Source organism: Fusarium fujikuroi, chromosome FFUJ_chr03 (genome assembly GCF_900079805.1).
Source record: "Fusarium fujikuroi IMI 58289 draft genome, chromosome FFUJ_chr03".
NCBI lineage: Eukaryota > Fungi > Ascomycota > Sordariomycetes > Hypocreales > Nectriaceae > Fusarium > Fusarium fujikuroi.
Genome location: NC_036624.1, coordinates 4,385,388 through 4,409,329, shown reverse-complemented (window position 1 = coordinate 4,409,329; position 23,942 = coordinate 4,385,388). Strand labels below are relative to the sequence as shown.

General features: G+C 49.4%; 8 protein-coding genes; 4 read left to right on the top strand and 4 right to left on the bottom strand.

Annotated features, from left to right (window-relative positions):
• Nucleotides 1–428: 428 nt before the first annotated feature.
• FFUJ_03448 (benzoylformate decarboxylase family protein) lies at nt 429–2,516 on the top strand (the record flags this gene model as incomplete). XM_023575297.1 has 3 exons in its annotated part: nt 429–830; nt 877–2,209; nt 2,257–2,516. 3 exons carry the CDS (start codon nt 429–431, stop codon nt 2,514–2,516), a joined length of 1,995 nt encoding a protein of 664 aa, XP_023428500.1.
• A 2,428-nt stretch (nt 2,517–4,944) lies between these two features.
• On the top strand, nt 4,945–5,964 carry FFUJ_03447 (related to PCL7 Cyclin like protein interacting with Pho85p; the record flags this gene model as incomplete). The annotated part of the gene is made up of 1 exon (XM_023575296.1): nt 4,945–5,964. The coding sequence occupies one exon, from the start codon at nt 4,945–4,947 to the stop codon at nt 5,962–5,964; it is 1,020 nt and encodes a 339-aa protein (XP_023428499.1).
• Nucleotides 5,965–6,742: 778 nt separating this feature from the next.
• FFUJ_03446 (probable methionyl aminopeptidase) lies at nt 6,743–8,350 on the top strand (the record flags this gene model as incomplete). XM_023575294.1 has 6 exons in its annotated part: nt 6,743–6,785; nt 6,836–7,581; nt 7,627–7,890; nt 7,937–8,101; nt 8,152–8,238; nt 8,294–8,350. 6 exons carry the CDS (start codon nt 6,743–6,745, stop codon nt 8,348–8,350), a joined length of 1,362 nt encoding a protein of 453 aa, XP_023428498.1.
• A 1,506-nt stretch (nt 8,351–9,856) lies between these two features.
• FFUJ_03445 (uncharacterized protein) lies at nt 9,857–10,894 on the bottom strand (the record flags this gene model as incomplete). The annotated part of the gene is made up of 1 exon (XM_023575293.1): nt 9,857–10,894. One exon carries the CDS (start codon nt 10,892–10,894, stop codon nt 9,857–9,859), a length of 1,038 nt encoding a protein of 345 aa, XP_023428497.1.
• Nucleotides 10,895–14,234: 3,340 nt separating this feature from the next.
• On the bottom strand, nt 14,235–16,787 carry FFUJ_03444 (related to sexual differentiation process protein; the record flags this gene model as incomplete). Its single annotated transcript, XM_023575292.1, has 1 exon — nt 14,235–16,787. One exon carries the CDS (start codon nt 16,785–16,787, stop codon nt 14,235–14,237), a length of 2,553 nt encoding a protein of 850 aa, XP_023428496.1.
• Nucleotides 16,788–18,040: 1,253 nt separating this feature from the next.
• On the bottom strand, nt 18,041–18,698 carry FFUJ_03443 (uncharacterized protein; the record flags this gene model as incomplete). XM_023575291.1 has 3 exons in its annotated part: nt 18,041–18,170; nt 18,223–18,464; nt 18,519–18,698. 3 exons carry the CDS (start codon nt 18,696–18,698, stop codon nt 18,041–18,043), a joined length of 552 nt encoding a protein of 183 aa, XP_023428495.1.
• Nucleotides 18,699–19,282: 584 nt separating this feature from the next.
• FFUJ_03442 (related to ferric reductase (metalloreductase)) lies at nt 19,283–21,186 on the bottom strand (the record flags this gene model as incomplete). XM_023575290.1 has 2 exons in its annotated part: nt 19,283–20,993; nt 21,041–21,186. The coding sequence occupies 2 exons, from the start codon at nt 21,184–21,186 to the stop codon at nt 19,283–19,285; spliced, it is 1,857 nt and encodes a 618-aa protein (XP_023428494.1).
• Nucleotides 21,187–22,542: 1,356 nt separating this feature from the next.
• On the top strand, nt 22,543–23,291 carry FFUJ_03441 (uncharacterized protein; the record flags this gene model as incomplete). XM_023575289.1 has 2 exons in its annotated part: nt 22,543–22,941; nt 22,992–23,291. 2 exons carry the CDS (start codon nt 22,543–22,545, stop codon nt 23,289–23,291), a joined length of 699 nt encoding a protein of 232 aa, XP_023428493.1.
• Nucleotides 23,292–23,942: the final 651 nt, after the last annotated feature.

Below are 23,942 nucleotides of genomic sequence, written 5' to 3'. Positions count from 1 at the left end.
CCCTTGTCAAAAACGCCCTATTTCCACAGTCAACGCTCTAGCTTCCCCTCTCCCCAACCCCGCATCAACTTGTCACTCCCCGCGCGTGAGCACAACGAATACGGCCAGACACGGCATTTGTGTAGACCCGCTTGGACACAACAAAGGGCGTTACGATAGTTTGACAACAAAACCCGGCCTGTTTCTGTTTTATGTTTGTTGCAATTACAAGATTCTTACAGCAACCACTTCGTAAAACGCCCCCATATCTGATTGGCGTTGATCATTGACCAGGATACTGAAGTAAGTATTGGATGCCGTGAGTGAGGTTCGGCATTTGTTTATGCTTTGGGGTGGCACTTACACCGCCATCATGCATCATTGAGCCTCATCACCACTTCATGTTCAACACATTCAGATACTAACCCGAGGATAGAACACAATACATCATGGCTCTCCTTCACAGATCCAGATTAGCCGCTCAAGGCCTCTCAAAATGTCGTCCATCACAACTTCAATCCTCAGTGAGGAGATACAATACCGCAGCAATCTCATCACTTTCCCAACGAGATGGAAAAGGCCCCTTTCTGTCTCTATCTGCCAGTCACTCAAAGGCGTCGACAGCTCTTCATACACCTTCACCCACAGCAATTATGAATCGTTCTTACTCAACAGCAAGTGAGGATATGTATACCGCATCATTTGCCTTCTTCGAGGCTATCTGGGATGCTGGCATCACACATTGTTTCGTGAACTTGGGTACCGATCACCCTAGTATCATTGAGGCTATGGTCAAGGGACAAAGGGAAAAGAAGGGCAAATTCCCCAAGATCATCACATGTCCTAATGAGGTATGATATTACGTCAAGAATTTCTGGGCAAAACTGACATAATCAGATGGTGGCCATGTCAATGGCTGATGGTTACGCCCGATTAACAGGAAAGCCCCAGTGTGTGATCGTCCATGTCGACGTTGGAACTCAAGGCCTTGGAGCAGCCGTCCACAATGCTTCCACAGGCCGCGCTCCCGTGTTAGTATTCGCAGGTCTATCACCATTTACACAAGAGGGCGAACACCGCGGAAGTCGCACAGAGTACATTCACTGGATCCAAGATGTACCAGATCAAAAACAAATCATTTCTCAGTACTGCCGATACACAGGCGAGATCAAGACGGGAGCTAACGTCAAGCAAATGGTTAACCGCGCTTTACAATTCGCTACATCGGATCCCCAAGGTCCCGTGTATCTGTGCAGTGCACGGGAGATTCTCGAGGCTGACCTCAAGCCTTATTCATTGAAGCAAGAACACTGGGAGTCGGTTGAGCTTGGTGGTCTTCCCACGAGCGCTGTTGATAAGATTGCTGAGGCTTTGGCCGGTGCAAAGGCTCCTTTGCTAGTCACAGGATATAGCGGACGAAACCACAAGGTTCCTGCTGCGCTTGTTGAATTGGCGGACAAGGTCAAGGGGCTGCGAGTCTTGGATACTGGTGGTTGCGATATGTGTTTCCCCGCTGATCATCCCGCTTGGATCGGTTTGAAGTTTGGTGTTGACGATGCTGTTGAGTCTGCCGATACAATTGTCGTTCTGGACTGCGACGTACCCTGGGTTCAGACCCGCTGCAAGCCTCGCGAGGATGCAAAGATCTTCCACATTGATGTTGACCCTCTGAAGCAGCAGATGCCAACTCACTACATCCAAGCCGACGCACGCTACAAGGCTGATGGTCTCACCTCAATCCAGCAAATCACCGAAGCTCTCAACAAGAAGGAATTCGCCAGCAAACTCGAGGTCAACGCCGCCGAGACAGAGAAGCAACGTGCTGAAGTCCACGAGAATAAGCTCGCTAGCATCGCCAAGGCCGCTGAACCTCTCGCAGACGATACATTCGGAACCGGTCATCTCAGCAAGAAGCTCCGTGATCTCTGCCCTGAAGATACAATCTGGGCCATTGAAGCTGTCACTAACACTGGTTTCGTACACGACAACATCCAGCCCACAATTCCCGGATCTTGGATCAACTGTGGAGGCGGTGGTCTCGGCTGGTCTGGCGGTGGTGCCCTGGGTATCAAGCTTGCGACAGATGCTGAGAACGGCGGTACAAATAAGGGCAAGTTTGTTGTGCAGATTGTAGGAGATGGCACATATCTCTTCACAGTACCTGGTAGCGTGTACTGGATCTCAAGACGCTACAAGATCCCCGTCTTGACCATTGTGCTCAACAACAAGGGTAAGTCGCCTTACCTATCAGACCAACAATATGCTAACACTTCACAGGATGGAACGCCCCTCGCAGGTCACTCCTACTGGTTCACCCCGACGGTCTTGGATCAAAGGCCACAAACGAAGAGATCAACATTTCCTTCGATCCCGTGCCTGACTACGCCGGTATTGCCAAGGCTGCTGCAGGTGGAGATATCCACGCTGCTAGAGTTGACAAGGCTTCGGATCTGGAGAGTGTGTTGAAGGAGGCTATTGCCAAGGTGCAGGCGGGTCAAACGGCTGTGGTTGACTGCAAGGTAGCGCCAGATTGTTAAAGATTTATGAATAATGAGATGATAATGTGCAGGTTTGGGCTGGGCTTAGATCTAGGGGCTGAAGTGCCGGGATTTGTTAGACTGGTGGCATTGATAGGTGCATTAAGAGCAATGTTTGATCATTAGATTCTTAACGTCTGCTGTGAGTACGGCTCTTCCTTGGGTTCAGTTATAAGGGCTTGACCTTTGATGGGAAGCAGCTATATAGTCGTAGGAAGAGCCATGAGTTAACAGTCTGTAAATCATCACCTTCACTTCGCTTCTCTCTTCCATTAATCGCGTACCTTACCCAGCTCATCTTCTCTCAGTGAACCCCACGTCACAAACAGGCCGTCTGTTTAGGTCATCAATACCACCACTGCTTTCTGTTGTAATGTAGATATGTTCCTTCGCCCACGCAATCAGTCAGACTCTTGTCGCATGGTGTCACATGGCGAGACCGATCGTCTATCACAAAAAGCCAAGGTGCATCTTCTTTTATTCTCACGAGTTGACTCCGAACGACTTATGAGTCAGTAGATCATATTCCTTGAAGTTGGCTTTCACAATGATTTGGTCGTAGAGTTGACAGTGCTCAGCTTGAAAGATATCCTTTGCTAACGATATCACGTTGCAAGGGCGAAATTTTTCAGTATAAGGTCAAGAAGCTCTTTTGCCATCAAGATGCGGTAAAGTGGGAGTGTAGGGTATGTATTTAAGTGTGATCTTTCAAGTGTATCGGACCCTGATTATATGGACATATTACGATTGGATATAAAACATCTGTTGAAAGCATTGTTATGTCCTTGCTGATTCTATTTTTCAATACACTTTTTCTTTGTATAAGTCTAACCTTTGGGACGGGGCATGCCAAGGTTGTTTCCGCGGCGTTTACTTGGCCAGGACAGGTAAGTGATTCGTCGAATTGCCACCAGAAGTCTTGACTGATACCCATTATTCGTTAATGATTGTGTGATTTGAAAGAGAAAAGAGAAATCGTGGCAAGGGCGCGTAAGTAATGGAGTTTCTGATATTTCTCATGCAGAATAGGTCACCAGGCTCAAAGCCCAGATCCGGGGTGGCCGTGTTTAAACGCCGGGAAAAACATCAGACGACGCCTAAATGGTGCCTTGGCAGGGAAGATCATCATCTCTTGCGGCTCTTCTCCTCTGCTGGTCATGCAGTAGTTTAACCCAGAGACCGTTTGGTCTAGATCCTCAGCGGGTGGATTGTATATCCGTATGCGTAAACATACCCCGTATTTACTACAATGTTGCCGGGATAACACGATAAATACGGCTGCTTTCATATCCGGAGCCTACCGTAGAATAACACCATTCATCCATCTCGGAGGCTAAATCTGAGTGAATGTCCTGGCCTGGACCTAAAATGACAAGATTGGTACCGTTGCATTCCACTTTCAAGACTAGAAGGTGATTAGTTCTTCGATGCTAGGAGAAAGAAGACGCGAAAAATATGGGAATTGATCACGATAGGCATTTGCTGATCCATTGATTGAGCCAATACTCATCTTATTTCTCCCCCGCACCACGTGCTCGTGACATGAAAAAAGAAGCTCGGGAGGAAGGTGCGGCTAGTTGCTGCTGGTGCAGGTGCTGGCAGGTGCAGGCGCAAGCGGTTGCAAGTGCAAGTGCGGGCAGGTCCCTTCTTGGGTTGGGCAGCCGCCGACAGATACATCCATCCATACAAGCAAGATTGCCTAGGCACAGTCAACAAAAGCAAACAAATCACTTCATTCACATTCTCTTTTTAATCTCGCAACCTCTCTTTTCATCCTTGATCTGATTTCTTTTAGAGTTCTTTATTGCAGGCTCTTCCTGGCGAGTTCGAGTCTCACGACCGCGACTCATCTCGGACAATTCATCTCATTTCATTTCTTCTTCATCTTGTTCTTGTCCTTCATTTGTCCTAAAACAACGCCACGCTAAAGTAGTCGGTCCGGCTCTTTTATCATCAGGCTCTCGCTCGCTCGCTCGCTTCCTCTCGACCGTTAGGATCTCATACCTCCCATAGCTGAACTCGACAAACTATAAAGGCTCGACTCGACGCCCTCACGGGACCCTTTGCGACTACTGCTGCACCTTACTCCTCCAGGGTCCCACGTCGAGATCTTAGGCCCCGCCACTCCACTTCGGTATTCTCGTCCCACTACAGGTCGCAACTTTGCGCTGGTATTGGATTGGATTGGCATTTATTTACCTACGCCCGACTCGACCCAAAGCAACAACAAAAACAGGCCTAGCCCGTGATACGAAAACTTGCTCCAAAAAACTGTTCTTCACTCTCCTCCACTACGTCTCGATTAACGAGAGATCATGAAAGGCGTCGAGCCGGATCTTGCCCAGCGCCTTAAGACACTGAGACGCGTCAATAGCTCTGTGTCTTGACCACCGACCAAGCTTTCAAACCCAATTTGCTTTTTCCAGCCATGTCTTATCAAGCGGCTGTTACTACCGAGGCTCAGGCCGGCACAATTCCACTGCGACATCCCGATACCACGACTGATCGACCGCCGCCTCCTCCCCCGGTGCCCTCTTCCGATCCTCATTTGATCGCCGACGACCCCTCCGCACCGAAAGCCTCTGCCGATCATGGCCTCTTCGAGATGTCACCAGCAGAAGCACTCGCTCTGCTGAGCGCTGGCGTCGAGCTTCTCGTCAGGATAACGGGCGATGTCCCTCCGACACCACCGCCAAAATCTCCCACTGTGCCGCACATGAGTGGCATGCAAGCCGAGAAGGAGAATATTGTGCGATCATACTCTGATAAGAATCTGGCGAAATTAAGGAAACAGGCTGAGCTTGAGGCTAAGAGATTGGCTGCCAAAGATAAGCCTGAGCCTGTGCATGACAATCAACCAGAGTCGGGGGATATTGATGGTGTGCGACTGAAGCCTCACCCAGGTCTCATGTCGCCGCCGCCTCAATCAGAGCCTTACGTTGTCGTTGGAGCTGATTCTCAGCCTGTCAATTTGCAACACAGCGCCATAACACGCAAATTCTACAGCAAGAATGAGCCTCCGATCACTATCAACCAATATCTTCAGCGACTTCACCAATTCTGTCCCATGAGTACCGCAGTATACCTTGCGACATCACTGTATATACACAGATTAGCCGTCGAGGAACGAGCCATCCCTGTCACCCGGCGCAACGCACATCGTTTAGTCCTGGCTGGTCTTAGAGTTGCCATGAAAGCTCTTGAAGATCTATCTTATCCCCATGCCAAGATGGCTAAGGTGGGTGGCGTCAGTGAAGCAGAGCTGGCTAGGTTGGAGATAAGCTTCTGTTTCCTGGTTGGATTCGAACTAGTTGTTGGTGAGAGCAGACTACGGAAACATTACGAGCGATTGAGAGATCGCACATCGCATCACGGCTTCGATAATGCGGATGTTCCTATATTAAACCTCAAGCCTCGGCCACGCGGCGGAGTTCAGCCAGCAGCATAGACAACTGGCCCACCTACTTACCCTTCTCACATACATTTCACGCATCATGGTTTGGGATATTTGAGAGCACGGAATCTGCATGTCATTTTGTTTTTATCTTTGGGGCCTCGTACTTTATGGTGTTTGGCACGAGCATTGTACATGGCTTTTTACCTTGCACATAGTCTAGGCGTGACATTATGGGATGAGAGGCATATATGTTGGAGTGCATCATGAATTTATATCCAGACTTGTCAGCATATTCCCGTCCATCGTTTCATCATTCCCACGTGTTCTTGTGATGTTGCTGCGACGATCTACGAAGCCAAGGGAACTACTTGACTCGTAATCAGGGTCTTGATTCTTCACGAGGGCCCCATCGAGACCCGCTGTGTGATGGACCCATCATGGCTATTCGATTTGGAATGTTCTAAGCATCCACATAGCTCCGTATAGCCGTCGTGTAAATGGGACGTAGTATTTGAGCGAGTCAGTACACCGTGAACATGCTGATGGGTCCACTGGAAATCAACTGTCATTTAGTCTGTACAGCTTCATGATGGGCTCTGTCAATAGCACGCCGAGACAATGTCTGAAGGATTCACTGCTATCCGGCTTGTCCTATCATTGTGAAGCTAGTGATCCTGACGGTCCATGTGCTGCATTTCCGTATTCGTTTCTGCCACAGATAACCGCTTACCCCATTTCACAATACTCCATCCTTATCCATCATCGTCATCTCACCTCGCTTCAGTCACTCATCAACAACTCTGGGATTTGAAGCAGCGTTCATGACGAAATGGGCGCCAAGACATCTGAAGACGATCACTCTGGAGGAAATGGTACATCTCATAGCCTTTCGTAAACATAGAACCTCACTTACACGTATCAGGCCAAGGACCACTCTCATCCAAGCCATCCTCTGCAGGCGGAGAGCCACGCGGTGCTCATCTCGCCCGCGATGGCGACGGTAGTCTGGGAGGCGAAGGGGGCGACGACGACGACGATGATGATAACAACACTCCCACCGGACCGCTAACCGACGGTGCTGGTAAGAAGAAGAAAAAGAGAAAGCCAAAGAAGAAGAAGAAGGCTCCTACACAGCAATCTTCACCTCCGAGAGTCCCGCTGAGTGATCTCTTCAAAGAGTTTCCGGCTGGTGAAATTCAAGACTACAATACTGCTCGTACTACGACTCAAGAACTTCGCTTCATGGGTCGTCGACAACTCGAAGATCCAGAGTTTTTGAACGATTATCGAAAGGCTGCTGAAGTTCATCGGCAAGTCCGACAGTGGACGCAGGAGAACGTCAAGCCGGGTGATAAACTCATTGATGTCGCTAATGGTATTGAAGACGGCGTGCGTGCGCTTTTGGGGAACCAGGGTATCGAGCCTGGTGATAACCTCAAGGCTGGAATGGGGTTCCCGACGGGTCTTTGCTTGAACCATGAGACTGCGCATTACACGCCTAACCCTGGCCAGAAGGATGTAGTTCTCAAGTATGAGGATGTCATGAAGGTTGATTTCGGCGTGCAGATCAATGGTTGGATCGTCGATAGTGCATTCACCATGTCGTTTGACCCTACTTACGACAACCTTCTCAACGCCGTCAAGGATGCCACCAATAGCGGCATCAAGGTATGTCTCTCACCTTCTAGTAGATGATCTGTCTGACGATTGTAGGCCTCTGGTATCGACGTTCGTATCTGCGACGTCAGCGCCGCAATCCAAGAAGCAATGGAGAGCTACGAGGTTGAAATCAACGGGAAGACATATCCCGTGAAACCCGTCCGCAACATCTCAGCGCACAACATCAAGCACTACCAGATCCACGGTGGAAAGTCGATCCCGTTTATCAAGAACAATGATCAGACTAAGATGGAGGAAGGTGAAGTGTTTGCCATTGAGACGTTTGGTACAACCGGCACTGGACGACTTTACGACGATGTAAGTGTGCATGATAAGTGACTTGGGATGTTGCTGATGAGTGTAGGTGGGCATTTATGGCTACGGTTTGCATCACGATGCGCCGAGACATGTGAATTTACCTTTTGCGTCGGCGAATAGGCTTTATAAAGTCATTCGTGAGCAGTTTGGGACTATTGTCTTTTGTCGTCGATACCTCGAGCGCTTGGGCCAAGAGCGATATCTCGCTGGTGTAAGTGCTTTAACCGTATGTGAGGAGGAGATTACTGACAGATTGTGAAGCTAAACTCTTTGGTGTCTAATGGTATTCTTGAAGCGTATGAACCGCTTGCTGATATCAAGGGTTCTTACTCGGCGCAGTTCGAGCATGTAAGCTGATGTGTGCCTGTAAAGATATGAATGAGATAGATGCTAACTGTGGTAGACTATTTTGCTTCGAGGGTCGCATAAGGAGGTTATCAGTCGTGGAAGTGACTACTAAATTGAGAACGACTCGAGTTTTGTCAAATTGGGGGAATAGGAAGGGTTCAACATCATGTCGGAATGGTTTCAACACCATTTCCTCCCGTTGAGCAGTAGTCCCGACACTACTGCACACAGCTACGGTCTGGCTTCAACACGCCTGCCTGCATTTACATTCGTATGATAGTATAGTCTATCACTATCTTTAACAAAATCTATTTGCACTTCCATATTCACCTCGGTACATGACTTGACGGCAGATGCTGAACTCTTGGCATCGTCGGTGATTTCCCAAAACGTACTCTATCAAACATGCTATCATCTCGCCATAGATCAACAGTGAGTCACTGGAGAAACTGTCTCAGATACACACATATACATACATACAGGTACATCAGTCGCTTAAACCCCGCCATATGCCCGCACCAGAAGCGAACTGCCAATGGATGGGTGCCTTGAGAAACAGGGTGTCATGAGGCCCTATCGGCTAATGTCTCGATCGGCACATCATGAGCGGGGTCTGAGCGAACTACACTATGTGCATTCCTCTAGTGTAGGACATTTTTAGGCAGACAAGGCAATCGGTCAATGGAGAGATTCCAATTGAGATGCTACTGATTGCAGCAAAACAACCCCTCCAAACCCATTCCTATACCAAAACGACTTTTCATGCTATATCTCTGGGCAATAACCCAAGACCCAAAATACGCCCCCAACTCGCATTTAACTAAACCTCATCGTCACAGAATAACTTGATTCCCACGGCACCTACAGATGAAGCTTCACCAAAGTCCCAAAACGACCCCATCTTTCGATTCTTGGTGTTTTTTTCGGTGCGTGTGTCTCCACCCCTCCCACCTCCAGGGCAAAAAGAACTTTGGTTGGACTAATCCTTGCTCTGATTCACGATGTATGCATGCGCGATCCTTCGGTGTTTTGAGGTTCCCTTATTTTTTACACTTTGATGCCGAGGAGTTGACTTTTTTGCAGATATCGTGATGTGCTTTGAAAAGTCGGTTGATTTATAATTTTGGCGAGGGGGATCGTGATGTCTTGGTGTGCAGCCTATTCGACTTACACTGGAATCGCACACCCTCAGTCCTAGGGTCATGAGACAGACAGGTTTTTTCTATTCTTGCACATTTGATGGGCAATGTCTTGTACCTGCTTTAGTGTCTCACCTCCTCCAAGCCATTGAGCCTCTCCATCCTTATCTCAAGCCATTTCGGCGTAAACATTCACTGTGATGCAAGTAGGAACCAAAGTATTCAAAAAACGAAACCCATTCTGAGTTCTTTTTTTTTTATCTTGCTGTTTTGTGTCTTGTATCTAACTAAGTGTTCTGTAGTCCTTAAAATCGGCTCATTGCCTCGCTCGCTGGTATCCAAATCCCAATATCAAACTCCCTTAAACGTATACAGAATAATTCCCAAATCCCAAGTCTAATCGCTAAATATCATTTGCTTGTGAACTCCATGTAAAACAGATCAAAGTGATACAAGACCAAATCCTTCAACTATATCGTTTACTCATATCGGTACACTCCCGGCTCGTACATCTCAGAGGGCCGTCTGCTGCCAGCGCCGATTGTGAGACGTCGCTTGGGCTGCATGCGCTCACGGAGACGCTCGCGCTGGGCCTCCTCCTCCTTCTTCTCCTCGCGACGAGCAAGGCGACGAGCCTTGTCCTCACGACGCTCCTCCTCAAAGCTCAGGCGACGAAGCTCGTCGGCGAGAACTGCTTGGCTGTCGACGACTTCGACGGAGGGGCGTTTGTATGTAGCAGAGCGCTTGGGAGGGGCAGGGGCAGGGGCGACAGGGCGAGAGGCGATCTTTGCGTTGGCCTCTGCGATGCGAGTGCGGAGACGAAGCTCAGCTTCCTCTCGGCGCTTCTCCTCGCGACGGCGTTGGCGGCGCTCTTCCTCCTGGTCGGAGTGTCGGGAGCCGCTTGATGAGTGGCGGTGGTGCTTGGAGCGGTGGTGGTTGTCGACGACTTCGATCTGGACGCGGCGCTGGTCAGGCTGAAGAGTTCGCTCATCAACGATGACGGGGCGGCGCTTGTTAGGGTCCCGTGAAGAGTCGACGATGTATGTGTTTGAGATGGGTGATGCGGGGGCAGTGTGGGGGGCATTCCATTGCTGGGGAGGAGTGCGTGGTGTAGGGGGGCTGTCGACCAAGACGATTCTCTCCTGGTGACGAGAGGAGCTTGGTCGACGCTCACGACGGTTCAGATCAAGAACCTTCTGACCGTTGATGTAGACTCCAGATGATCGCTTCTTCTTGCTGCCGTTGCTGGTGTATGAGCGGTCTGATTCATCTCCTGAGCGGTATGAGCCCGACGGTGTAGAAGGGGCAGGGCTATACTGAGGTGTAGGAGGGAGTTGAGTAGCATAAGGGTAAGAAGAAGCGTCGTAGGGAGCGGGAACGTATTGGACTGGGTGCTCGAACAGAAAGTTGCTGGCGCAGACTTGTCCATGGCGAGAGTTTGCGCAGAGCGTAGGTTGAGACCACTGCTCGCGGCGTCCATCGGGGTGGACGTATGTGTAGATGTTTGTGGTGCACATTGTGTCGGTGCTGAGAGGTTCTAAGCGGCTGTTGCGCTGAGGGGGATCCTCTTGGATGATAACCGGAGGCAGACGATGTGTTCTTGTTATAGTCTGCTCAGGTGGTGAAGAAGTGCTGCTTCGACGACGACGACGGTTGTGGACGATGTTCTCAATGATAAGAGGTGACTGTTGAGAAGACAGTTTGAAAAGAGAGAGAAAGAGAGAGAGAAGATCAAGCTCTTATAGCAGTTTTTGTGTAAGATGAATTGAGTGTTTTGTTTGGTTGTTGAGAGAGTGGCAGATGGAGGTGGGTTATATAGAAATGAGGAAGGGTGGTTCGAAAGCTGTGTAAGCCAAGTCCAAGTACCGAGTGACTTTGGTAGTAATTGGATGCCTGGGGACTAGACTAGACTAAACTGTACGTCTTGTACAGTAAAGTAAGTGTAAAATATGGAGTGTTGGTGCCTGGGGTTTGGTTTGTGAGAGTTTGTGCAGTAGTGTGATGTTGGTGTTGGTTGTGGTGTTGGTTGTGGTTCGCAAAGCGGTTCGAAGATATATACAAAGACTTGTACTGTAAAAAGGGTGGTGTTCCCTCCCAGAGGCTTGGTTCTCTCTGTGTCTCTGCAAAGGCAGCCTTGAAGGTGGAGAAGGCCGTTTCTGCCTACCGTCTGCGGCCACTAAAAGTGATCCCTGTCTAGTCTAGTCCTGGCCCCCAAGCAGAATGCCCATACCGATGACTCCCCCCTGGGTCATCTCAGCCACGGCCACCTTAGTTTCTGTTGGTCGGAGCCGCCAGACATTGAATTAGTTACAGAGTCAATGAGCATCACAGGCCAGGCTTGATCAATTGAGAAGTTAGTGGGATCGAGAAAACGGGTATCGAGGCGGGAGATCAGGACACGGACGACAAGTGACAATCCCGTAATTAAACCAAGAATCAACTCGTGGGCAGATGAATTGGGATTTTACAATGAGAAGACAACGTAATCTAGGACTTCAATGGCCAACAACACGCGGCCACGGTTGAAACATGACCCTAAAATTATCACCAACAGAAATCATGACCATGATCATGATCACGAGAATTCAAGACTATCCCGAGTCTATTTCGTCCCCTTTGTCGCATCGCGAGTTTGTCCGTCGGACTCGATAAATGTCCTTCGGCCAAAGACTAAGGTAAACTTACAATACCCATTATCTCGCATCATGGGATCCCCTCCCCCGGCGATTGAGTCATCAAGGACTGTCTGCAGCCCAAAACGCCTCTAGACCAACCAAAAAACCCTGTCAAGGACTAAAGACCATTTCTTCGCTATGCAAGTGCTACAGAAACTGCAATGTTCTGCATTCGGTGACCTCGTCCTCATTCGCTCTGAGTCACCCCCTGTTTCCACTTCCACTTACACTTAGCTATCGCGGGCAGTGCTAGGGGACGCCTATCGAGGCTTGGATCCGCCTAAGAATCGACGCCGGTTCTCACAGCCTCAGCCCTAAGCTAACCAGGATCAAGATCAACCACCACCATTCTCCAAGATTGACTGGAACCATTTTTGTTCAGCCTCGCATCGATATTATCATTGTCAGACAATAAGTTTGATCAACGTCAAGGATTCATTGGATGCCTCTTCCTCTTGACATGCAGCGGGAACTAATATCGTATAGATGAACCAACCTATCTGTGTATGCTTGTCATATCGGGACGCACAGGGCTTGCACAATGATGCAGAACATGATCAATAACCGTTGGAAGATGCCAGAAGAGCCCTTTCAAAGTATGTAGGACCAAGGGCGCGCGTACGTCATCTCATGTAGACTTGTCAAATGCGCATTGCAGCGTTACACGACCTGGTGCGAATAGCTTCAGGCCCATTCAGGCCCAAATGACGTTTCCCTTTGACTCTCCCCCGGTATTGAAACGAGAAGTAATAATAAACCAAAGTCCCAAGCCAAGAACTCAGAGCAGAAGCCCACCCGAGAGTCCAATTTGTGTACTCTAATTCCCCCCAGCTCGCGGCACAGTTACATTAGTAGACAGGCATTAGCAACAATCCCATTATTCTATTGGTTCGTGACAGCCAAAATACCACATACGGATTTCAGACTCTTCCGGCACCGAGAGAGTGCTGCCTCTTCCGATAAGAACTAACAACGCACGCACGAAACGGCCCCCAAAACTAGGACGACTTTGCCTTTTTGGCTGCCTCGCCGAAAAGATCTTCTGATTTCTCAAAGGAGTTCGTCTCGCAGTTTGAATTGTAATTATCTCATGCAGCAGCATCTCAATCAAGAATCAATGCATGCATGATGCATCCGTTGAAGAAAAGAGAGAAAAGGGCTGAGCAAAGGCCTCAAACTCGACCCCATCTCCAAGACCTAAAGCGGAATGGCGCCATCCAGCCCTGTAAGGCAGAACCTTGACCCTGGTGATTTTCTGCTGTAGCTCGTTCGCTTCTGTGGCACTGCCTCATCAGTGAGAGAGAGCAGTGTAGGCGCAGCAGCTTTCATGTTTGGATTGATATACCTCATTCCCTACGGACCATTCCATCATCGCTTTTCTCTTCCTTTTTGACTTTAACTCCGCATGCTTTTGGTTGCCTCTTCCTTCGAGTTCAGCTTACACACGAGCTTCTCGTGATCGTTTCTTAATTCCGATTGCCACTTTTGTTCCATTTCGAGTGCCCATTGCAACGATTGCCACGCAGACTCTCCCGTTTTAACTCCAAGCGCCGAACCGAACTCCCGGGTACGCGACTTTCATTTGTATCTTCAGCACCAAACGCCCACGTTCGAACGATGATACGTTTATCATGATAGAGTTTATTTAAAATGAATTCCTCTGGCGCCCTGTTTCAGTCTCATCGCAGCTCTTGACTGTGTATTAGATGATTGGTGCTTCGTAACCGTTTCGGTCACCATTCTGGTCTTACCGAAATAGTAATATACGCACAACCAACAACCAACAAAGTGGCGACGTTATCAGGTTGCAGATCGACGGCGCGTTTGTGGCCGCATGTTTCATTATCCGCGCGCGGTTAAAGAATAGACTTTGATGGCAAATCCAGTTGCTAATTATGTCAAAAGGCAAAGTCTAATTATTAACCCAAGGTGTGCCAGTGTCAGCTGTCAGGTACACTCGTGTTGCTATTCTTGGCCCTCGCCTCCGGGTGAGATCACTCTAAGTCTGTGCTATTCAAGCCTAATATTAGACTGTGAACAAATTCTCATGGGTAATATCCTCATGGCAGTTTAGAAACATTGACTACGTTAGATATCTTAACAGATAGAGTAGACAGATAATGAAACACTCCAGCTCCATTGTCGATACGCAAACACTTCTCAGCACCGAGCCAACTGTGACTTACACCTTCCAGTCAAACCCGATATCAAAGTAACCCTTCTCGGGCACCTTCAACATCGAACAGCTAACAACCTGTCCATCGGCCACAAAGCCCCCTTGATCAACACCCCCCATCTGAACCCTGTTCCCCCACCAATTCAGCTCAATCCCCGGATGCTGCACCGCAAAGTACATCACCGCGCCAGAAATACCAATAGCCGCGCTGATAGAACTCGTCAGCACGTACGCGTACTTCTCCCACCACGCCGCGTACCGCCTCTTGATCACCTTGTTGAACACAAATGCCAGAACTATCGAGCCCTGCACGTAGCTCCAGTTGAACGGAGCCCACGCCATCGGTCCGCAGAATAGGATTGGAGCATTGACGTTCCGCCAGAAGGCGTTGGGCCACCGCTTGGACACGAAGTAGACGGCTATGGGGAGTATCACACCGATGGGGATTGTGTGTGTGACGGCTCGGTAGGGGCCTTGCGTACCGAACAATCGACGTGGTCCGACGACGCCCCATATCACTGAGGACATGAAGAAAGTGTGCGTACGGGGACACGTGAAGCGGTCTTTCTGATGTGCTTGACATACATCCTCAACGTTACGGAGTAACCAGTGATTCACGCCCAACCCAACAAAACCTGCCAAAAGCGTCGCATAAACCTGTGCTGCAAATGCCCATCTCGGTGGAATCTTGGCATAGTGCGCGAGCTTGAGGTCACTAGCAAAGTTGAGCGACTGATGTGTCGACATAAAACTGAACATCTGGAAAATCATGTTCGGAATTGGCTGGCCCTCAAACACATAGCCAGCAATAAGCTGGGAAAGGATACGTGTTGAAACCTCCATGTTCGTAACAGCCAAGAGCATTCCAATTGGAATTTGCAACATGACAGTGAAGAAGACAGCTAGAACGATGCCCCATATTGGCATGCCAGTTGGCCACAGGCTCACCGAGACACAGGCGATGATGAAAGATGCAACCAGAATGACAATGTACCACCAGTGAGGGCACTCCGGATACGCAGACATAAGACGGTTATGCACATCATTGAACTCCTCGTCTCGCGACTTCCGTGCCCAACAAGCCCGTATCCCAGACATGATATCCTTACGGTGCCAGAGGTACATGTGCACGGGTGTAGCAACATATATCATAAAGGCAGCCGCATACTTGATCACCTGAGTGGATGTCATGAGGGGGACACTGTACTCGTGGTACGCGGTCTGATTAAGCGTAAGGTCGGGCAGCAATACGCGCGAGATGTTGTACCGCGAGCCGTGGTTATCGTAGATGTAGTTTTTGTTGATAGGGAGGTAGCCCGTGTCCCAGACATTGTTGAAGTATACTAGCGGCGCGACTATGAAGCCCCATATTGCCATTCCACTTGCATAGTTCATGAGTGTGAAGAAGGGCGTTACTATAGGGTCGCCGAGATAGGTGGCGACGTTCCAGTCCAATGTTGGTAAGGGGTTGAGGCCCAGACCGCAGGTTGATCCAGCTATGAGGGCGAGTGTGACGTTGCCTGGTGATATCCACGTCGGCCAGTTGAACAAGTAAAGAGCTTTGAAAAGGTAATTGGGAATCCAGAAATAAAAGAACATGGAAGTAAAGCAGATCAAGAAGAACTTGTATCGCGACATCTTCCATCCGTGCACTGTATCTTCTGAATGTCCATTGTCCTTGTTCAGCGCCTTGGTAAGTGCAATATTTGCCAGCGCTTTTGGCCAGATCATTGAGGGCGGGTATACCAGAAACCTGCGAACCAGGCCAGCACATCCATATCCGATGAACTGGGTCGATATGAGCGTGAGGATCTGCCAAGGAATACTATTCGAGAGGTTCTTTTCCCCGTAAAACACATCCAGTTTCAGAACTTGGATAATGCTCACGATGTAGGCTCCAATGGCAGATCCACCAAAGGTTACATTCGCCATCATTGCAATGAGAATCTGCTCCTTTTGGTTGAACGGTCCAGGATTGAGTGTGAACTCCTGCGAAAGCACCCGGAATCTCCTCGTTGGCAGCCATTTCGCCAACAGCTTCCCCACGGGCAGCGCTAATATCTGCACAATAAATGTTGAAAGTCCAATGGGAGGCATTCGGAGTGAAAAGAATTGTTCGAGTCCAGTGCCAATGATTGCAAATGTTGTCCCCAAAAGGAATACTCTGAATGTGCCGACTGGCAAGGTCGGGTCGTCCGTATCATCCACAACAGCTCGGACTTCAGGATAGATGGAGCTATTTAGCATCAATTCCTTCTGAGTCTCGAATTCTCTATAGATGCTCTGGCCGAGCTCAGTGTCTTGCTGCTCGTCATTTTCGTTCTCGAGATATTCGCGCGCCCGGTTGAGAAGCTCGTCAGGGAAATTCTGGTCATGTTCGTGTTCTTCCACAAGCCTTCGTAGGGTGTCTTTTAGATGTTCTCTTGGTTCTTGTTGCCCGTTTTTTTCTCCGCTGCTACAGCCATTTTGCTTTGACTTGTCATTGGTTCGAGATGTGATGTCCAGAAGAGTAATATCGTCATCTGTAGTGATTATCCCTGGCTGTTTCAGGGGAGCCATCACATGTATTGTGTAGAGCTTCGTCTCTGCTAGCCAGTTGAGGAAGAATATTCTTTAATTCCGGGCCTTGTGAAGCGGACTACAGACAGCCGATGGCAGTAAGGTTCCCGATAACCTCCTGATGAGGGGAATGGCATGAAAAAAAGAACGTATCAGTCTCTCATCGCTTTAGACGAATTAGCTCACAAGGCTCTTCGAAACCACCAGCTGGTAGGAGCATTAGCCTCGGGGATAGTCTGGAAGAAAACTCAATGCAGTCGGTGTCTAGAGATTGAGTAACTCTGTGAAGCAGGAGCCATACCCATCGACCCCAAGCGATAAATCACATGAACCACCTCGAGATAACCTTAGGGGGCTTGCTGAGGTGCTATTACTGCAACCAAAGGTTCAAAGTATCCTGGGAAAAGAGTGAAGGATGGAATCTAGATGCGGTATTGATGTTGAAAACAGTTGATATTTCGGGTTCGATAGTAAACGCTATAAAAACTTTGAGGCTCAAAGTCAATAAGCCAACAAGCGGTCATCAAGATGTCCTGTATCCCGTTCTCCTTCTGTAATCGATCCCGCGTTGAGATATGGACCGTTTCAACAAAGCTGCTGGAGAACTTAAACCTCATATGCACCGCAGCCCCCCGCAGCTTTGACAACAGAGGTCGTAGTCCTCTTGGCTGGTCTCGTCCATTACTCAGAAAGTTCGACGACGGATTCCATCACTGTCATTCGGCGATTGTCGAGAGCAATGTGACCAAATCCATATCTCATAGGCTTCAGCGCTGGCCGTCATAAATCAATAGTGGTGGAGACCTGTTTTCTGAAGGTAAAGTGCGCCTGATACCGATGTTCGCATCGACGCTGTCAGGTATTTCGGTATGATCTGGCTTGATGGTCGTCCATACACTTCCTGCACGATATCAAAGAGACGTCGAAGCTCGAGCGCGAATGCTTTCGCGGATCCTCGAAATCACATAGGAAGATCCAGAAGAATCAGCCATAAAATCGGTGGTCCTGAGGTTCAAGGCATGACGGCATCGACAAGTCGTTACCGGGCCGATCAATGCCACAATCAGCCCCTCTGGTGGTTCGGTCCCATAATGTCATCGAAAATCCTCTCGCCATAAAGAATCTCAGTCGTAGTAAACAAGCCGGCATGTCTATCGCGTCAATGTCCCAAACACCAAGCGCCGTTGAATGCATGAATGTCGCGTTCTTCGTCTACCATCAAAACTTCAAATCGTAATACAATAGCACATTATTCAGAGAATCCCCATCTGTCGCCAGGGATCATTCTCTCTCCCCCTCCGTCGCTGTCTTCTCCGAGCAGCACGTCTGGCCTCGCCAGTACAATCCACACATCCCCAAACAGCAAAGATTAATCTCCAGCCACTACATCACGTGTATCAGTAACGTGGCCCTTTCAAAGAGGGGGGAAACTTACACCACGGCGATCAAAGCCCATAGGGCAGCCATGAGCCACTGTTCTTGACGCTTCTGCTCGGCGTTTTTGTCATCGGTGATGCTGATGTTTGATACCCACATCATGATGATTCCGCCAACACAAAGAGCTAGAGAGAACAAGTCGTGCAGGACTCTTCTGGAGGTAGCTAATCTGGGGACTGTGAATGAAGCATCTGTCACTGCTAGCACGTCCCAGCTGTCGTTGAGCATTGCAATTGCACACTAGAGCACGTCAGTTTTGCGTAACCAGAAATTCTGAGAAGAGGGGTTACTCACACCGACAGCTCCTGCGATAATGACCTGACTCTTGGGAGGCCATTCTTTGCAAACAAACGCCAGCATTAGAATCGAAGCGAGGCTGGTAATCCAAGCAATCAATCTCACACCCGCGTGCACCATCGCATAAGGCCTTGACAGCCTCTCCGGGCGATTACGCCGCCGGGGCCTTGAAGGCATGGCGCGCTGAGGGAAAGAAAAAAAAAAAACAAGCCTCAGCGATGAAGCATTTAAAGAAAAGGAAAAGATAGACACAGCGTTGTTGATGCTGGAGAGGAAATAAAGTGATGAAGAGAAAGTGGAGGAATGGCGATTCGGGGGTTCAAGGGTCAGGATGGGAGGGACCAATTGGAGAGGCTGGGGCTAGCCTAGTTGAGGGTAGTACCCAGTGCTAGTAGAAGGGAGCTATCGACGTGCCGGGGGCTTTAGAGGGTGGATTTGTATAACTCGGTTTTGCATTCCACGATGGTCTAGAATTGGAATGAGTATCCCGATATCGAGAGTGAAAGATGGAGGAGGAGAGTGTTTGTTTCATCATACGTCAATGCATGTAGTGCAGTATTTGTTAACCGACAGTGGAGGTTTCTGTTTGATCCCCCTGGCCTGACCTACCTAGGTACCCTGCCTAGACCTGGGCTTGTTGCCGTAGCACACCACCACATTCTAACCGCCACCGACTAATCCCTGTCCTGTTCAACCACTTCACTTCACTGCACTGAACTCAGCCTTCAATCATAACATCGTCATTATCTATCGACCCTAAATTAAAATGAATACTCCTCGACATGCAGATATATCCCCTGCGCTCCCGTTCCCTTATGCACAGCTCGCTCATCGCTCAAACGACTCACGCAATTCCTTGTCCGTGCCACTATCTCGCGCCCACCGCAAACAACGACCCCTGTTTCTCCCCAAGCCTGCTCTACCGGCTCGCGAATCATGGCCTCGATGTCTGGTCTGCACGTGTATTCGCGGATGAGCTCTGGAACAGTGGCGGTTATCTTCCCGCGGCAGGGAGAGTCGCTTGGACAGCCTTTCTCGTCTGGACCGTTTGCGCTGCAGCAGCACCCTGTTGTTGGTCCCTTGACGGGTTGGATGTCGTCCGAGTCGCTTGTGTTTGAGGACTCTGATCGACTAAAGACCGGACCTGATTGATTGGAGCTTGTTATAGCGATATGGATGCTTACACCGACGCCTTTGGCTCGTACCATTCTTCCAGCCACTTCGGCCCTTTCGACGTAATATTGGATTTCTTGAGATGTTCTCGCAACGAGGATAATTTCGACTCTTCGTGTGCAATTCGATTTTTGGGCTGCCGCGATGCTTTCGAGGATGGGAACAACGAAACTGGCTCCAGTTGACGCTCCAATTAGGACCAGCGTTTCGTAAATATTCCATTTCGGGGGAACGCCATATGGCCCTGATACGAAGCCTGTGAGTTCGGATCCCGAATTCTTTGTCGCATATTCGTGCAGTCGTTTGGAGAATCCGTTATGGGCGCGCACGACAAGCTGTATACTGTTGCAGCAACATGTGCCTTCGACTTTGTGCGCACATGCGATTGTGTACGGGTGCGCTTCAAAGGGTCCAAGACGTGGGACCCAGAGGTAAATATGCTGTCCTGCCTTCCACTTGAAGTGTACATCCTTGATTGTGACGACGGTGGTGGCTTGTCCAACAATGCGGGTAACGACTCGATGCCCAAGGTGTTTCATGCCTTGACATTCTGTTCCTTGTGGTCGAAGACGGACATTTTGCCAAAAGAGAAGCACCCATCTCATGGCGCGGTCGAAAACGAGGAACGAAACACTCATCCACAAAAGCCATCGGGCATTTGAGGGAATATGCTTGTGCAGCAACCACAGCATGATGATACTGGTAAGCACATGCTGAGCCACCCAAACCTCATATGACAATCTTCGAATGGGAACAATTCCAGTGACGACGTTCCAGAGCAGGATAGCCCAAGCTGCGAGTCCATATTTGACCAGCGGCATAATCTGAAGTGCGTAGTCCAGAAACTCAGCGCGCACCCACATAGTCCAGAAGTGAAAGCCGTGAACCGTCGCAGTGACAAACATGGTCCGCGCAACCCATCGATGCAGCCAGTTGAGCCTCTCATGACTGCTCCCTATCAAGAACCCGATAACATTGACCTTTGTCGCCAAAAGGTAGAGTAGCGGGAACTGGGTTAGAGTAACCCACGCGTTGCGATATCCGATGCGCTCCCAGTAGTACACGTCGTTTTTTGAAACCTGCCAGCTCATCAAATAGACAATAACGACCCAATAACATGCCAGAACGATGATTCGACCGAGTGGAAGCGGTGTTGCCCATCGAAGGCCATTGATGGGAATGTAGTATTGTGGATGGCCCATTTCGCGAACGACGGCGGTTGCTGTCGCCCATGCTTGACTAAATACCCCTCGTGGACGTGTTGGATGGTCTATTGACGGATCGCGACATGCTTTTAATCTAGTGAAGTGTCAGCGTGTTTAGCGAGAGGTCGTCAAGTGGCGTACCTTTGCTGGGCGTCGAGGTAGTTGATACCACGAATAGCAGCGAGTGCGCCGACGACACCAGCGATAGAATACCAGTATCCTCGAGCGAAGGCATAGTTGACATCCATCCGCAAGCCGGGGTCATGATGCATGTGGTCCATATCCATGATGGGCTATGGTGCGCCACCGGCGCGGGTTCGATGTGACTTGAGTTGAAGGGACGATTCAGACGGCCAGCGTCGTGATAGAGCCATGTGTCTCTATCTCATGAACAGTGCTGCTATGATGGTATGGTCTTGCGCTTCAGTTGCTCATGTTACCTGCAAACAAACCAAGTTTTGTTCGAGTGCAAGTGTCCAGTTTCCCTCTGGCTGCACACTCAGGTGAGAATGAATGAGCAAGTTGATATGATGAAACCGCTTCTTGGCTTACGGTGACTGTATCGAACAAGATGTGAATGTCACAGGTCGCCGGGTATGAAGAGCCCGAGTGCTGATGTTGGATAGTGAAGAAGAGTTAACCCCGCGGAGTGTGATTGCCAGACGAGGTGAGATGCCCATCGGATCGCTTGTATCTGCAACTAACCTCTTTAGATTGGGCAATCAAGCGATGCGAGCTTGATACTTTGAGGCTACACCCGGCAGTAGAAACGTCGAACAACAGTCAAATTGCGCATAAAATTACCAAAACTCAAACTCTCAACTACCATCTCTTTCAAATCTCTCCCAAAACTGCATCCGTTCTATCCGTGCATGCCGAATACCCGATACTTATCACCATTCATCAAACCTTCTCACGGTGATTCAACTCTTCATGGTCTGACAAAAAACTCGCTCACTAACAAGACAAGAAAACTTGCTCAAATAACCTCAGGTCCGTGCACGCTCCCATTCTGATTGGCTCCTCCGCACCTCAAGGACCCCTGTTTTTTCCCCTGCGAGGTCTAGACTCTTGGGGTAGGTAGAACGAAACGTGCTCACCACTAACACGGCATTTGGCGATGGAGGCTTACACTGCTAGACCCTGCGGTGGAAAGTCTCTGTGACGCTGAAGAATGGGCGTTTTTTGAGGCTTTGGGTGTTTTGGATGCACGTTTGATGTGGAATTGGCGTGAATTGCTTCAGGCTAGTGAAGATGGCTTGCATTGATGGAAGGGTTCATCATGGGAGCACAGAGCCTCAATGACGTAGCTTTCATGATGGGAAGTTTGCAGATGCTGTGTATTCATGCTGTGAAACTGGAAATATGTGTAACTCCAGCTGATATAGTATCTGACTACATGAGTTAACAATACCATCACGTTCAAGTATTTGAGTTGGATGATCCCAATGGAAGGTCATTTCTCTCAACGGCCTGATATCTAACACCGTAAGGCAACATACCTTGTTAGCGAAACACAGCTCACACTAGCTCAGCCTCTCCCTCATCCCCTTGCCGATATCCGCAACTCCTACAAAAGCAGCTCAGCCGCCCACCTCAGCCCTCTCAAACCACACACTCCCCATAACACCAAACACATCAAAATGCGCTCCTCTACTCTCCTCTCGACCGCTCTCCTCTGCGGCATCTCCCTCGCCCACTTCGAGGTCAAGTATCCCGAGACCATCGGTTTCAAGGACGACAACGAGGGCGAGTCCCCCTGCGGCGGCTTCACGCCTGACCTCTCCAAGGACAAGCTCGTTGACTTCCACGTCGGCGGCGAGGCTATCGCTCTGCTATCCACGCATCAGCAGGGCAATTGGCTTTTCCGCGTGACCCTCAACGAGAAGGCCGATGGCGATTGGGAGCAGGTCTTTCCTATTGTTCAGCAGAGCGGTCTTGGTGCCTTTTGCCAGCCGCAGGTCACTGTTCCCGAGAAATACGCTGGCAAGAAGGGCTGGGTGAACGTTGTATCCTCCGCCGTTGATGGTCTTCTCTACCAGGTATGACCTTGCTCTAGGGTTTACAAATAAAATGCTAATAAAAGTACAAGTGCATCGCTGCCAACTTCGTCAAGGGCAAGGCCGATCCTCCCAGCGACTGCAAGAACGCAACCTCGGTGAAGGCCTCATTCGTCGACGACGACAAACTCTCCGCGCTTGTCGGCAACGACTCCAAGGCCGATGCCTCATCGAGCGGCACCGCTTCAGGCACTGCTACAGGCACCGGCTCAGCTGCATCCTCAACAACAAGCGACAACGCTGTCGCGGCGCTGCAGGCTTGGTCAGCAAACGGCGTCGGCATGATAACTCTAATGACCATTGCGTTTGCCGGAGGAGCTCTACTTGTTTAAAAAGGGTTGAACGACATTGGTTGAGGGAGCGTTGTATTTTTAATCACACAAGCAGAACAGACAAGACGAAACACTTCATTTTCACTGTGCCTCTGAGTTGCAGATCACCAACATCGTTGAGTCGTTAACATGCAAACCCCCATGCCAGTGATCAGCGAATATCTAGCTGTACCAAGCCGTATCCGGAGAAATACTCCACGCTCAACAACGACAATATTTCTCCACTAGCATCTCATTGGACATCCAAGGGTCTCTGATCTGATGTCGACCGCAACTGGGACGGAAAATCCATATTCACCGCCAGCCAGCGTCTCTTCTCTCGCTCACTTCTATCCTGCCATTGATACACCGATGCCCGTTGTAACATCTGATTCATATGAATTGTTTCATCTCTGTACCGTGAGCCAATGGCTTATAACTCGTCGTTCTATGTGTTGTGCTCTCTTTTCCCATCAGTAACGCCCTGCGAATAAACTTTTTCCCATGTGTGAATCGCCCAGCTCCCCCGGATTAACATAACATAACAAACGCCCATTTGTATGTTTTTCACATCTCTATTCCGTACAAATGGCTTTTGCTTTATTATGTCTCCAATCTCCCAAGCCATTGTATACCTACCAGCCATTCTAGCACCCATTGACATCTTACCAC